At 31.7% G+C, this 16,066-nt stretch overlaps 4 protein-coding genes across 4 annotated transcripts; all 4 read left to right on the top strand.

The window, feature by feature from the left end:
• Positions 1–782: 782 nt before the first annotated feature.
• On the top strand, positions 783–1,920 carry LOC106340421 (small ubiquitin-related modifier 5-like). The gene is made up of 3 exons (XM_013779299.1): positions 783–1,068; positions 1,385–1,534; positions 1,648–1,920. The coding sequence occupies exons 1-3, from the start codon at positions 967–969 to the stop codon at positions 1,702–1,704; spliced, it is 309 nt and encodes a 102-aa protein (XP_013634753.1). The 5' UTR covers positions 783–966; the 3' UTR covers positions 1,705–1,920.
• A 3,004-nt stretch (positions 1,921–4,924) lies between these two features.
• Positions 4,925–5,272, top strand: LOC106338085 (cysteine proteinase inhibitor 5-like). The gene has a single exon (XM_013777142.1). The coding sequence runs from the start codon at positions 4,925–4,927 to the stop codon at positions 5,270–5,272; it is 348 nt and encodes a 115-aa protein (XP_013632596.1).
• Positions 5,273–6,421: 1,149 nt separating this feature from the next.
• LOC106338084 (cysteine proteinase inhibitor 5-like) lies at positions 6,422–6,769 on the top strand. The gene has a single exon (XM_013777141.1). The coding sequence runs from the start codon at positions 6,422–6,424 to the stop codon at positions 6,767–6,769; it is 348 nt and encodes a 115-aa protein (XP_013632595.1).
• Positions 6,770–7,209: 440 nt separating this feature from the next.
• Positions 7,210–10,760, top strand: LOC106340164 (ubiquitin carboxyl-terminal hydrolase 2-like). The gene is made up of 3 exons (XM_013779026.1): positions 7,210–7,333; positions 7,671–10,443; positions 10,533–10,760. Exons 2-3 carry the CDS (start codon positions 7,673–7,675, stop codon positions 10,750–10,752), a joined length of 2,991 nt encoding a protein of 996 aa, XP_013634480.1. The 5' UTR covers positions 7,210–7,333; positions 7,671–7,672; the 3' UTR covers positions 10,753–10,760.
• Positions 10,761–16,066: the final 5,306 nt, after the last annotated feature.

Raw genomic sequence — 16,066 nt, 5'->3', positions numbered from 1 at the left:
AAGAATCAGTTCGAAAAGATGTTGAGCGTGCCTTCGGAGTCCTACAAGCAAGATTTGCAGTTGTCAAAAATCCATCTAAGTTATGGGACAAAGAAAAAATAGGAAATATTATGAAGGCATGTATCATACTCCATAATATGATTGTTGAAGATGAACGAGATTCAGACACTATTGAGGAATTTCAAGATGAGGAGTTTACTTTTACCGTAAAAAGGCCTACAAAGGCCGGAAATGCAATTGGTCGTCGGAAAGAAGTTCGGGATTCACATATCCATCAACAATTAAAAAGGATTTGATTGAACATATATGGGATAAATTCGGACATTTTCAAAATAATAATATGTAATATTTTAATTTCTTTTAAATGAATAAAATGTGTGTTTGCTTTTAGGTAAGTCTTTTTTTTAATAAATGGAATGTAATAAAATGTTTCTAATTTTCTATTAAATAAATAAATTTGTTTTTCTTATTAGTTATCCAATTTTAAACTACTTATATGATTTTTCTTATATTTTATAATTCTGCTTATTTAAAATAAAATAATTAACCTAAGGACCAACCTAAAGTCATACCAATAATCGCAAATTTCATAAAAGTTACACAAGAAAGTCCTGACCTACAAATATTAATTAGAAAATCTTAGGACTTGCATAAATGTCCCAGGGATGTGGTTGCTCTAATAAACATTTTCGTCTGAGTCCTACAAGTTTCAACGTTTTGTTGGGTTGTGTCATGCGTGATGTGATGATTCAATGACAACAAAACAGAAACCAAGGGTAAAAACGAAATTAGACCAATAGTAGTCTTTGACGAGGATTGTCCAATAATGTCCGAAGGTCATCAACTTTCATCTGTTCCCCCTGCCAACTAGTCACTAGATACTCTTCTAAAGAGCTTCTGAAAGTAGTAGAGTTGCATTAACTTGCAAAAGTCATCCTTTTTTGTAAAAGTTTTTTTGTCTGAACAATGGTGAGTTCCTCAACAACGATCTCTGTTTCATGTGCCTCAAAGAAGTCTCGATCTCCTAAACCCCAGAAGAAGATTACTGTTAAGGTCAAGACCCAACAGGTCTCCTTCTCTTCTCTCTCTCTCTCTGTGCATCTTCAAGCTTTTTCATTGCTGGTCTGATAATATATTGTTTTTGTTCTTTATCTTTCCAAAGATAGTCTTTTGCAAGTTTTTGCCTCTGACCCTTTCATTTTTTTCCACTAACTGTACCAAATTTTTCTTGTTTTTTTTTTTGCTCCATTTTGAAAAATTTCCTAGAAAGAAAAAAGAATTCTCATCTTTGCTTTTTCTCCTATACAAATATTTTTTTGAAGATTTCATTAAGAAAGGGTTACAAACTAAAAAGAAAATGGAAATGTACATTTTATCTTAACAGGGTGGAGAAGAGGATGTTTACAAGCTTGGTTATGGTACACATCTGAATAAACTAATGCAAGCTTACTGCACCAAGAGGAACTTAGATGAAGGCACTGTCAGATTCATCTTCGGCAAAAAACAGCTCAAACCACGAAGCACTCCTGCTCAGGTTCTTCTTCTCTTTTTTTTTTTTACCTCACTCTGTTCCCATTTCTATTACTTTCTAATTTTTTTACCTATTTAATTACTGTTATTTAATATTTTCCTGATTTTTTCTCACAGTTGAAGATGAAAGAAGGCGACGTCATTGATATTGTCACCGATCAAGACGGTGCTTAATCTCTCCAGAATTTCTCCATCATTTCCGTATTTGCTCGCATACCAAGGAAGTGATTTTTAGGCTTTCTTTTTTAAGAAAAGAAGAAGACGTTCTTTAACTACTTAGATGTTTCTAAGACAGTTTGAGTTTCCGGTTTGTTGTTTGTTGTTGTTGCGTCTTAAATGTTTGAACATCTTGCTGGGCCAAGTTCTCGATCTACTTAAGAAACTTCGTCAGTTCTTGTTCTAGTCTCCGGTTAGATTGATAAGCTAGGACAAAAAGCTGTTAACTTTTGCTCAATATCAAGATACGTGTCTGAAAGAGTCATCCTTTATATATTAACCATCTTTTATTTTTGCATTTACAAACTTGTCTGAAAGATTCATGATTCCTCCTATAAATGGGCTCAAGAAGAACTATACTTCGAGCATCATCCACCATGCTTCAAACTCAAGAACTATACCGATGCGTAGAGCCCATGTTTATCAGCAATAAGCAAAGAGTATTACTTCCAGTGGCTGACCCAAAAAATAATTTTACATGGATCATAATTCTTAATTATTTTAAATACAAAGATATTTATTTAAAATACGGTAAATCAATTATTTAAACTAAAACACTGCCACAAAATATATATTTACTATATTAAAGATTAAATGGCGGGTATACTTTTTGTTTTAATTTTTTTTAAGAGATTTAATTTTCATATTTGTATTTTTATTTGTAATCGTAGTTTTTATATAAATCTTAATCAAAATCTATTTTATAAAATGATAGCAATTTAAAAGTTGATCTGGTGTAGGCTTAGTTCTTTATAATCATATGCATGTATACCCGTTTCTTTGTAATCATATTTGTATGTTCTAGATCTTGATCCGCAGGTATAACGTTGGTTTGTAACTTTTTTTTTTTTTTTTTGGTTTCTGTAAGTATGTAATTTTTTTTGAAATTTTTTTATATGGGAAAGAAATTTAATTTATATGTTTGTGTATAATAGTTTTTAAAGTTATTAGTAAGGGATTTTGATAATTGTATTGAATTTACTGAATTATTTTCATACTTTATGCGATGAAATACTTTATCTCAGGTGGTAAAAGAGTGGTTATAAACTTGTTGGTACCCGTGTTCGAACCCAGTCTATGTACTTTTCGTCTGCTTTTTTTTTTTAAATGAGGGATAAAACCGTACTTTCCCTTTCATCTCCTTCCTGTTAACCTAGTGTTTCTCTGAAACTTAAGTCGACGGCCTCCTGTTTTCTCATTGATTTCACTCATTTTCATCATATTTTACTCAATTCTATGCTTTTTCAATATATTTAACTAAAATAAATCGATTTTTAACATAGATTCAACCAAACTCGAGATTATTAAAGTTTCCTATTTCATAAACATTTAGATAATCGAAGGTGGTTTGACGATTCCACGTTTCATATGTAGAACTAGAAGGTGGTTATCGAAGTGGTTACCACTTCATGATATATTTAGATAATGCAGTTATATTTTAAGGCGGACATAACTTCTATCAATTGGTCAGGTTCCTGTTTTAATAGTATTGATTTATTATATTTAAATTTTATAAAAAAAACTTATGTTCAATTGAAATTTTATATACCTAAAAGTAAAAATATTGTGTCGGCCAACAAAAAAAGTAAAAATATTGTGAAATGAGTTTCTTTATTTTTAAATATAAATACATAAAATATATATTAAAACAACATTTTTTATTAAAAATATATCTACAAATTAATAAATTATAATAATCTCAATATTATTAATTTATAGATTTTATACTATAGTTATTCTTTTGTTTTGAAAGAATTTTAAATTTTATTCACTTCAAAAAAACATTGTACAAGTAATTCATTATAAAAAGAAACTAATTTTGATTATTGCAACAAACTTCTCCATGAACCGTCCAAGAAAACTGAATCACTATAACAAGAAAGTGGACAGAACTATACATCTTTTTAATGGCCCTAAGTTAATAAGTTGTCACATCTCTTCATTATGGTATGATAGGTTTCTTAACTACCGTGTATGTAGTTTATAAAAATATTTTAAATAATAATGAAAATATTTGCATTATTGTAATTAGAAAATCAAAATCAAAATCAAAATTAATTTGAACACATTTCCATAATTTCCCAGTAACTTATCTCAATGATTTACGGATCAAATAATAAATTGCATTTTTCTGTGGATCAAATAATAAAATAAACGGACGTTGATTTGCTTAATCCGGTTCCGAAAGCACTCTGCTACATTCCATCATGTGGCCTTGCAAATATGAATTCATTATTTATGACTTATTTGAATATTCCTAAAAAAATGCCATCTGTAGCTTACATTTTTCTTTGAAAAATAGTCTAAATCTTTTGATAGATTCGGAATACCTTCAAGTTAAAATATATATGTATATATATATGTTTCACTTGTGTTGTTATCAAATAATAATTTGCCGTAAAATTATCTCTTTTGTGTGTTAAATAATAATTTACCTCCATTTTTGTTTTTGTCAAATAATAATTTGATTCCTAATTTATTTTGTGGGCCACTTGACTTCCTTTTATTCTATGTATCAAATATTCCATCTGTTTCAAAATAATAAACGTTTTAAAATTTTCATATTTTTTAATAAATATATTATAAATGCATAGTTTTTTGTAATTTTATATTTCCTATATTTTTAAACCAATAAATTTTTATAAAAAAATTGTAATTCAAGTTTTTGAAATTCACAATTTTTCATTATTAATTGACAAAAATTGCATTGAAAATATAAAAAATATATGTTTTTGAAATAATTTTTTTCTCTAGAACATGAATCTTTTTTAAACAGAGGGTGATAATTTGTCTATCAAATTTTAGAAATCAATAATGTGCATGACATATCTAAGGCACGGTAAGAGCCCTCATCTTTTTAGTTTTCTTTCCTCTTGCATTGACGTCTCTCGAAAATCAATGGAATCCCATCAAAGATATTAAATAATAATTTGCTTCCTAATTTGTTTTGTGGTATCAAATAATAATCTATCTCATTTTTTATTTTGTCAAATAACAACTTGCCTACCTTTTATTTTGTGAATCAAATAAGAATTTGTTTGCCAAATTTCCGAAATCAATAATGTGCATGAATCTCAAAGCACTATAAGAGTCTTCGAAGTCTTTTCATTTTCTTCTACCATAGTTTGAGTTGATAAAGAAAATACACATAAATAATAATGGTTAAATACACAGCCAAATGAATAAGTCAATTTTTTTTGTTCTCTTCTCTCTTATTATCCTCTCTGTTCACGTGTTTGGATTGACGCCTCTCGAAGATCAATGGATTCTCATCAAAGATGTTAAGGACCCTTACATTATAGAGATTGGTGAATTTGCAGTCTCAGAGTACGCCAGATTAAACAAACTTCAATTGAAGTTTGTGACAGTTGTTAGCGGTGATATTCAAATAGCCTCCAATTTGAAATATTACAAGCTTATAGTGACGGCTAACGATGGGGGAAACAGCGCGAGCAAAAACTACGAAACAGTCGTATGGAAGCTAAAATCAATATCGGAACTCATGGACTTCGAGCCACTATCTTAAAGAATCGTTTGATATGATGATTTTATATGTAGCTGATTTTTTTATGAAGTAAAAAAATTAAAACAAATAAAAAATGAATTTTTTTTTTATATTTTTCTTTGCAATTTGTAATTTTTAAATTCTGATTCTCAAATTGCATATTTGGCCAACAATCGTCAACAAAGGTTTAGTATCCGTTAATTATTCCGAACAGATAAACCGTTGATTATTTATGACTTATTTGAATATTCGGAGAAAGGACCATCTGTATCTTACATTTTTCTTTGAAAAATAGTTAATCTTTTGATAGACTCGAAATACCTTCAAGTTAAAATATATATGTATATATATATATATGCTTCACTTGTGTTTTTATCAAATAATAATTTGCCATAAAATTACCTCTTTCGTGTGTCAAATAATAATTTACGTCCATTTTTGTTTTTGTCAAATAATAATTTGATTCCTAATTTGTTTTGTGGGCCAACTTGCCTTCCTTTTATTTTATGTATCAAATATTCCATCCGTTTCAAAATAATAAATGTTTTAGAATTTTCACATTTTTAATAAATATATTAAAATGTAGTTATAAATGAATAGTTTTTTGTAATTTTATATTTTCTATATTTTTAAACCAATAATTTTTTTTTTAAAAATTGTAATTCATGTTTTTGAAATTTACAATTTTTTATTATTAATTGACCAAAATTGCATTGAAAATATAAAAATATGTCTTTTGAAACCATTTTTTCTCTAAAACATGAATCTTTTTTAAACGGAGGGTGATAATTTTTCTATCAAATTTTAGAAATCAATAATGTGCATGACATATCTAAGGCACGGTAAGAGCCCTCGTCTCTTTAGTTTTCTTTCCTCTTGCATTGAGATCAATGGAATCCCATCAAAGATGTTAAATAATAATTTGCTTCCTAATTTGTTTTGTGGTATCAAATAATAATCTATCTCATTTTTGATTTGGTCAAATAACAACTTGCCTTCCTTTTATTTTGTGAATCAAATAAGAATTTGTCTGCCAAATTTCAGAAATCAATAATGTGCATGAATCTCAAAGCACTATAAGAGTCCTCGAAGTCTTTTCATTTTCTTCTACCATAGTTTGAGTTGATAAAGAAAATACACAGAAATAATAACGGTTAAATACGCAGCCAAATGAATAAGTCAATCTTTTTTGTTCTCTTCTCTCTTATTCTCCTCTCTGTTCACGTGTTTGGATTGACGCCTCTCGAAGATCAATGGATTCCCATCAAAGATGTTAAGGACCCTTACGTTATAAAGATTGGTGAATTTGCGGTCTCAGAGTACGCCAGATTAAACAAAATTCAATTGAAGTTTGTGACGGTTGTTAGCGGTGATATTCAAATAGCCTCCAATTTGAAATATTACAAGCTTATAGTGACGGCTAACAGTGGCGGAAACAGCGGGAGCAAAAACTACGAAACAGTCGTATGGAAGCTAAAATCAATATCAGAACTCATGGACTTCGAGCCACTATCTTAAAGAATCGTTTGCTATGATGATTTTATATGTAACTGATTTTTTATGTAGTAAAACAAGTTCAAAAAAATAATAATAATTTTTTAATACATTTTTTGCAATTTTTAATGTTTGAATTCTGAGTTTCAGATTGCATATTTGGCCAATAATCTTCAACAAAGTTTTAGTATCCGTTAATTATTCCAAACAGATAATCTGCTATATAAATTATGGATTTATAGGTCACAAATCTCTGGAGAGATGAAGATCTACTATGACTAAATAAATATTCAAAATTTTATACAAACTGTGAATATTATTACTTTCCGAAATATTAAAATCTTCATCCTTTTAAATCTCCTAATTCTACTAAAACTTGACTTTCCTTTTTGATTTTTTTAAACTAAAAATATTTATATTTTCTGTGCATCTTCTCTGTCTGTTTTGACTCGCTTCCTCTCTCCCTCTCTCTTTGTCCTAGCAGGTCACTGATTATAAATACTTTCGTCGAACTCTCTTTCCCTAGGCAAAAAAAGAAAACGAAATTACAAACTCTTTTGTGCTCTCTTTTACAAAACCCTAGATAAGGTTAGATCACAATCTTTTCTTCTTCACCTGAAGCGTTCTCCCATAACCTCTTGATACTTAAAAAAGCATCTATTTATAAAGTAGTAGTAGAAGCATTAGTGTTTAGTGATTTTGATTATTTACAAAGTAAATCATCTCAAACTCAGTTGTCTTAGACCTCTGGAAGATTTTGACTCTATAAAGTTTGGATCTTTTGTTAGGTAGTCTTTAAAGTTTTGATCTTTACTACTTATTTTGTAAAAAGGGCATTCCTTTACTGTTTAAATTTGTGTTTGTGGTGGATAGTTCTCTGTTTGTATTATCTGCTAAGCTGTGTTTGGTTCTGTACAATTGTTAGGAATGGGGAAGCAGTTAAAGAAAGGTCGAGCTCCTCCAGGTGGGAATCAGTTCTCCAAGAAGGTAGCTAAGCAAAGCGCGGAGACAGTGATGGAACAAAGATCTTGTGTGCATTTTGATAAATGCGTTGATTTGAATAAGTTGTTGAAAAAGATGAAAGCTTGTGAACGAATCAAGTGTAGAGATTGCAAGGAAGGAGTGGACATGAAGAGAAGAAGTGAAGGGGAAGTTAGTAGCTTTTCTTGTGATGCTGCTAAGAGAGCTGTTTGGCTTTGCTTGGAGTGTGGCCGTTATTGCTGTGGAGGTGTTGGTTTGCCAACTGAACCTCAGAGTCATGTCATGCGTCACATCAAGATGACGTGTCACCGTCTTGTGATTCAGTGTGAAAACACTCGGTTGAGATGGTGTTTCGCTTGCCAGTCACTGCTCCCTTTTGAGAAGGAAGTGAATGGTGAGAGGAAAGATTTGTTGCTGGAAGCTGTGAAGCTGATTAAAGAACGTTCTTCAAAGATTTGCTCTGGTGAAGCTGAGGCTGAAGAAGATTCACGTTCAAGTAGTAGTATCTCTGGTGAGATCAAAGGTTCTGGTTATGGTGTAAGAGGTTTAGTTAACCTTGGGAACACATGTTTCTTTAACTCTGTACTGCAGAACCTTCTTTCTTTGGATCGGTTACGTGACCGCTTGTTTAAAGAGGATCAGTCTTGTGGCGGGCCTCTTGTTTCCTCCCTGAAGAAGCTGTTCACAGAAGCAGCATCAGAAGCAGGATTCTTCAATAGTGTGATAAACCCATGGGACTTTTTTGGTACCTTATGTTCTAAGGCTCCTCAGTTTAGGGGATATCAGCAGCATGACAGTCACGAGCTGCTAAGGTGTCTGTTGGATGGTTTGAGCATCGAAGAAATGAGTCTGAGAAAGAAGCATGATGGTGATGAGAGTGAGAAACCTACTCTGGTAGATTCTGTGTTCGGTGGTGAAGTTTCAAGCACCATCTCTTGTTTGGAATGTGGACACTCCTCAAAGGTTTATGAACCCTTTTTGGATCTCTCTTTACCTGTTCCCTCCAAGAAACAAACCCTCTCTCAGGAAGAGAGAAGTAAACTTACACCACCAACAAAGGTCTTTAAGAATGTGGAAGACAGCAAAGATTCATCAGAACCTGTGTCAACTATGACCTTTGACAATAATCAGGTCCCTGAAATTATTGTAACACAAAAGGAGATGGAAGAAGTTGGTAGTTTTTGGTGTGAATCTTTTGGAATAGAAGTCTCTCACAATGAGACCGATCTGGTTTCTCAAGGTGGTGTTAGTGATAATGACGACGGAAGTGCAAAACAAAAAGATAAAGAGGCTATTACGCAGTGTAGTAAAGACACAGCTTCAAGTGGGATTGATGAGGCTCAAGTGTGGGGCTATCCCTTGGCTAATGAAGAGCTTCCTTTGCTGGTTGTAGATTCTCAAGTTATGAATATGCCTTATAAAGGTGACATATACTATGATGATAAAACAGTTGCAGAAGGTAAGGGTGAGAAGCAGGCTTGTCCAATAGTTAGACAGACTTTTGAAAGTAGCACAGAAACGCTGATGCCTGATAATGACGGAAGTGCAAAACCAGATAAAGAGGCTATGCAGTGTAGTAAAGAGACAGCTTCAAGTGAGATTGATGAGGCTCAAGTATGGGGATATCCTGATATAGGGCATAGCTTTTCATCTGCAAAGCCATGCGCTGATGAAGAGGTTCCTTTGCTGGTAGCAGACTCTCAAGTTCTGTGTATGCCTTATAAAGATGATAAAACAGTTGCAGAAGACAAGGGTGAGACTTCCTCGTCGTATGTGAGCGGCCACCATGACCAACAAACCGTAGATTATGTTGACTTTAGCTGGTTTTTTGAAGAGCCTGACGTCGCCTTTGATGATAAAACAGTTAGGGAGTGTGAGGATGAAGTTTCCTCTTCACTCATGAGCAGCCACCATGGGAAAACCGTTGATTATGTTGACCTTAACGAGCCTGGCGTCTCCTGTAATGCTAAAACAATTAAGGAACGTGAAGGTGAAGTTTCCTCATCACTCGCGAGCAGCCACCATGGTCAAACCGTTGATTATGTTGACTCTAGCGGTTGTTTTGACAAGGCTGATGTCTCCTGTAATGATAAAACAGTTAGGAAATGTGAAGGTGAAGCTCCCTCGTCATTTGTGAGCAGCCACCATGGAAAAAAGATAGAGAATGCTGACTATTACTGGTTTTCTGTCGAGCCTGAGATATCTAAAGGACCAGTTTTTGGACCACCAACTATAGCTGAGGTTTGTGAAGCTGGTTTCATGGGTGTCAGCAGCAACTCTGATGCTGAAGTAGTTCTTGATGATTTGGATTCACCTGTCTCTGTAGAAAGCTGTTTGGCTATGTTCACCAAGCCTGAGATTTTGTCAGAAGACAATGCTTGGCACTGTGAGAACTGTTCTACTAACAAACTCCAACGGTTGAGAGAAAAGAGAGAACTAGTTGGCAGTGGATGGGTGTATGATACTATATTCAACCAATCCTTTACAGATTTCAAAAACTGGGATACCATATATGATGATGAGGCAGTAGATTCAGAGGAAGTGGTAGTAAGAAGCGCTGCAATTAAAAGGGTACTTGTAAACAAGGCACCACCTGTCTTGACCATTCATCTCAAAAGGTTCAGCCAAAACGCTCGCGGCAGGCTAAGCAAGTTACGTGGCCATGTTGCTTTCAATGAGTTTATCGATCTTGGCCTATATATGGATATGGAGTCTAGGTAAATGCATGCCCATTCTTTCTTCTCTAGAGACTTTAATAAGAAAGCAGACTCTCTCTTCCTTATTTTCCCATCTCTCTCTTTTGTAGGCAGGACGAAGAAGACCAGCCGGTTTACATGTTGGCAGGGTTAGTGGAGCATTCAGGGACAATGGGGAGAGGTCACTATGTTGCTTACATTAGAGGAGACGATAAGGAGAGGAGAGACTCATCCGTATGGTATCGTGCAAGCGATTATTTTGTAAGACAGGTTTCTTTTGAAGAAGTTCTTCGTTCTGAGGCGTATATCTTATTCTACCAACTTATCTGAGAACTCGCAGCGGGCCAGTATCTTCTGATGCTCTTCACAGTTTGTGCTGGTGAACAGTTTGTTCTTAGTCTTTGTTTCTATTTTCTTGACTAAGTTTTTATCACTGAGATTCTTTTAACTTCTAATTGAGTTATTAGTTAAATTATAAACTTGGCCTTGTTTGAAAGATAAACATGAGAAATACCGACAAAAACTAAACAAAAAACACAAACAAACTTGAAGATGCTAATAACAATTTAACCAAATAACCATGACAAAGCCATGCTAACAAAGCCATGAACAACAATTTAGCGCATTGGGCAGATATAGCCAAGTAAATAAAATTAAAGCCGAAAGATAAAATTCAAAAAATATTACATTTAAATAGTATTATTGAACTTTTTATTTAGTTTCCTTTTTCAAATTTTACAAATAACATATCTAATAAAAAAGAAACATTTATAAAGTTTAAAAACAAATTAAAAAATGAAAATATATGTATATATAATATTATTTCATTAAAAAGGAAAGTTCATAAAATATAAATATTCCATTTAAAAAATATTTTTAAATAACATAAAATATACTTTTGAAGTAATAAAGTATTTTTGTATATCTACATTTTCTTAGATGAAAATATTTTTTTGCATATAATGTGATTTCATAAAACAATTCACAAACATAATCTTGATATTAGAAAAAGAAATATTATTTTTCTTAAAACATAATTTTAAACAATACAAAATATATATTTTCAAAGTAATAGAAATAATTTTTATTTATCTATCTATTTTCTTAGATGGTTACATAAAATAATTAAATAACATAAACTGGTATATGTTTAATTGATTAAAAATAGTTTATAATTAGTATTATTAAAATGTTTTATTTATTTTTCATATATTTAGTTGACTATAATATCTTTCAATTACAGCAAAAAAATCTATAAATTATATTTTACTTATATAATATGATTTTTAAAATACAATAACACAATTTTTTTAAACTGCTTATTTTTCAGAGATATTAAAAAATAAAAAAAATTAACAACAATTATTTTTTGATCAAATAATTACAAAATATTTTAAAATAACATCACACTATATATTTTAAAGAGGTATATATATTGTACTTTATTATTATTAAAATTATTTTTTTTCATAATATTAAATTTGCTTTTAAATTTTATGTTTTTATGTTTGTGGAACTTAATATGAATATAATTAAAATACCAAAGCAAATCTGAATCTCATTTTAAGTTTATTTAAAATAAATTTCAGTTTACCATTTAATAAATCTAAGGCATAAAATTATTTAGAATTTATAAAATTTTTTAATTATTGTAAATATTGATAAGTATTCATGAGTTTCCAAAAATGTATTAGTTACTTATGTATGTAACTTCATATTGATCATCGCTTTATTTTCTGATTTGTTTCTAAAAAAAATCAATATATAATTTGATAAATATTATGAAACTACATCCACATTTAAGTGATAAATAAAATTAATTTGATTTTACTTAATCATAATAAAAAATAATTATACATCAGTTTGAATTTGAAAAATAGATGTAACTCAATATACTCACCACATCAGTGACTCGAGTAATCCAACTTATATCTAAAGTCATAGATTTAACTACAATAAAAATATATAATTTTATTATAATAATTTATTTTATAAATGTACACTGTAAGAGGACTCAAAACATATTAACAAATAAAAATAAAATATTAACCGACTGTTATAATTTAGTTCTTTTGTGAAATTTATATATATGCATGAGACTGTAAAATTTATCATTATATTAATTTTTCTTATATTGGAATCAGACACTTTAGTTTATTTTTTATTCCATTCTAAGTACAATATATCTTAAGTTATACATAATCTTTTTTCAAATATATTTACATATCTAAGACAACAACCATCGTAAATGCAAATAAGAAAATTAATCAAAATTTTAATATATAAAATAAAAAATATTACATTTGAATTCAGAGATGCAATCCAGTTCACCCAAATGATAGCTAAATCGACTGTAAAAATAACAAAATCGATTGGATATAACATGTATAAAATCATATGTATAATTAAAGTAATATAATATTATTAATATAAATGATGCATACAAATTATAAATTAATTTAAATTTAAAGTAAATAGCAATCAATTATTATAGTATATTTATTTTATAAATATTTATATCCGTGCATGAACACGGGAAAATCACCTAGTATATCTAAAAACAACTTCAGTACAATATCTAAGAATGATTTTTTCAGATTAAAATATATTAAATAATTTATTTCCAAACTTGATAAATCTTTTCAAAGATAAAAAGCAAGGAAAAACTTTTCTTTTTGGAAGTGTAACTATGAAAAAAAGAATAAAATCAAACAAAAAAACAAAAGTAATAACATATCAAATTAACAAAATTTATACTTTGGTTAAAATATCAAATTTTTTGTCAAAACATTTTTTATATTGATATTAAAAACAGTTTTTACAAGAAGAGAATTAAAGTACGTCTTAATATAACCATTTTTACATTATAAAAAGAGTTGGAGTTTCTAGCTGATGATGCCAAATTATAAGAGATAAACTGTTGTTGATTCGGTATAACTTATTATTATTTGATCAAAAAAGTGAAACAGTTTATTGTTTGACCCACAAAAAAAATCAAATTATTATTTAACCAAAATAAAAAATGAGATAAACTATTATTTGACCCACAAAAAAGAGAAATTGTAATTTAACCCATGAAAAAGAGAGATAAAATGTTTTTTTTTTTTTTTTGTCATCAACAAACAGACTCATATAGACTCTGCGAACCAATCTGGTAACTCCGCATCCATGTGAACGACGAAAGACGATTGTTTTCTGGCACATCGTGCTAGACTATCCGCCTTTTGATTTTCCGTCCGGGGTACATGAATAATCTCTGAGCTAGTAAAACGTGTCTTCAGTAGCTTTATGTCGTGCAGATAACTCTCAAACGCCGGCCATTCCCCTGGTTCCGAAACCATCTTCACCAATTGAGAACAATCTGTAGCAAAAGTAACCTGAAACTGATGTAAATTTCTCATACATTCCATAGCCCATATCAGTGCTTCCATCTCTGCATGAAGAGGTGAAATACATGCCCTAGAATTCCTTGCACCCATCAATCCCTGAAAGCCCTCGAGTATGCTATACCATCCCTGACCTGAATAAGGTTCTTTATCTTTCCAGGAACCATCTATAAAGCACCAACGACCAACCCGCGGCTGACGATTCAAAACCTCAGTCTGTTGTGGTACCTGCTTAGTCTTCATCACCTGAGCCTCAGCCCAAAGTGTTAATTCAGTTTCTGCAAGCGTAAGTATATCTCTTGGGTCAATATCCAAATTACTAAAAACCTTATTATTCCTTCTTTTCCAAATATACCATAATATCCACGCAAACTGATGATCTTCCATTTTCGGGAGTACCCTCCAAAAAAGATGATCCATATTCGTAAATAGAGAACTAGTGGGGAAGTAGGTTGGGTTAGACGGTATCTTTGACAAAGCCCAAACTTGACGCGCAGGAGGGCACTCAAAAAACACATGGTTTATTGATTCCTCCTCAGCTCCACATCTAACACAACAAATATCTCCCTTCATTCCTCTTGCTTGCAAATTCTTCTTAACAGCTATACATCCGGATACCATTTGCCATAAAAAGTGCTTAATCTTCGGAGGGCATCTCACCTCCCAGCAGAACGCTTTCAGAATATCCATTGTGGGACCATAAAACACTGATGGTTTTGCCTTGTCTGGATAGACCCGTTCTAACTGATATCCTGATTTAACTGAATATTTCCCATTATATGTGAAGTGCCATCCATTCCTATCCACCATCTGAGTCTTACTCAAAGGAATACTTTCAATAATTTGAGCATCCTGGGGATCCACCAAATCCCGAATTACTTGCGACTTCCAAGTTCGTGAAATTGGATCTATCAAAGAGTCCACTGTGAGGTCCTGATAAGTGTCATGTTGATTTTTTTTTGCTGGTCTCGGGCGAGTGGTTGGGAGCCATGGATCACTCCATACAGAGATAGAGGACCCCATTCCCACCCTTTTGATTAGTCCTTTGCTAACCAGAGATCTAGCGGATACAATACTCCTCCAACCATACGACGGGGAGTATGAATGAATCGGTTCTAGCGGTGAGGCATTCCTATAGTACCGTCCTTTAAAAACTCTAGCAAAAAGAGTTGAAGGCTTCTCTATCAGCCTCCACAATTGCTTTCCAAGCATAGCCGTATTGAAATCTGTTATGTCCTTAAAACCCAGACCTCCTTCGTCCTTATTTGTACATACTTTGTCCCATGACTTCCAGTGCATACCCCTTGTATTTCCCCCTGGGCTCCACCAAAATTTTGATACCGCACTCGTCAATTTCTTCACCGTTACCTTTGGTAACCGATAAACCGACATCACATGGTTAGGCAAAGCCGTGACTACTGATTTAATGATTACTTCCTTTCCACCTTTAGAAAAAAAATTAAACGTCCATCCATTCACCCTATTATTCAAACGGTCCTGAACAAATCCAAAAACTTGTATCTTGGATCCCCCAAGACTCTCCGGCAGACCCAGATTTGATCCCATCCCTCCTAAATTCTGTATCCCTAGGAGGTCTCTCAACTCCTGTCTAGTGGACTCTTCAATCTTATGTCCAAATTGAATCGAGGATTTCTGAAAATTAATCAGTTGGCCAGAGACCACCTCATATTCCTTCAAAATCCTAAGGATAGTGTGAGAGATAAAATGTTATTAAGTTATTATTTGACCAAAGAGTGAAATATATTATTATTTGATCCAAAAAGGGAGTTATGTTATAATTTAGGGGCGGGTAAAAAATAGAACCCAAAAATCTGAACCGTTCCAATCCGATAAAAAGAAAATCCAAACTGCAGTGAACTCGATATAATATCCGAATGGATTTTGTTTTATGATTTTGGATTTAAAGTTTTACTCGAACCGAATCTGAATCCAAACGGATATCTGAACCGCTTATCTTGTTTCTACACTGAAAATATGAAAAGTTTGTATGAGTAAGCAATCTACAAACAACTTACAAGTCTAATATTAGTAGAAATAGATTTTGAACCGCTTATCTTGTTTCTACACTGAAAATATGAAAAGTTTGTATGAAAAATCTTTGTATTTCCATATATGAAAAATCAATTTTTTTAACCCCAAAAAAAAAAAAATCGACTATAAGCCCTTTCTCTTCATCTACCACAAGTAGTTCCCTATTGATTTTCTTCATTCTACTGTTTTTTTTTGGTAAAATCATA

The sequence above is a fragment of the Brassica oleracea genome, chromosome C4 (genome assembly GCF_000695525.1).
Source record: "Brassica oleracea var. oleracea cultivar TO1000 chromosome C4, BOL, whole genome shotgun sequence".
Taxonomy (NCBI): domain Eukaryota; kingdom Viridiplantae; phylum Streptophyta; class Magnoliopsida; order Brassicales; family Brassicaceae; genus Brassica; species Brassica oleracea.
Note: the sequence above shows the minus strand (reverse complement) of the source record. Positions and strands in the feature narration are given on the sequence as shown.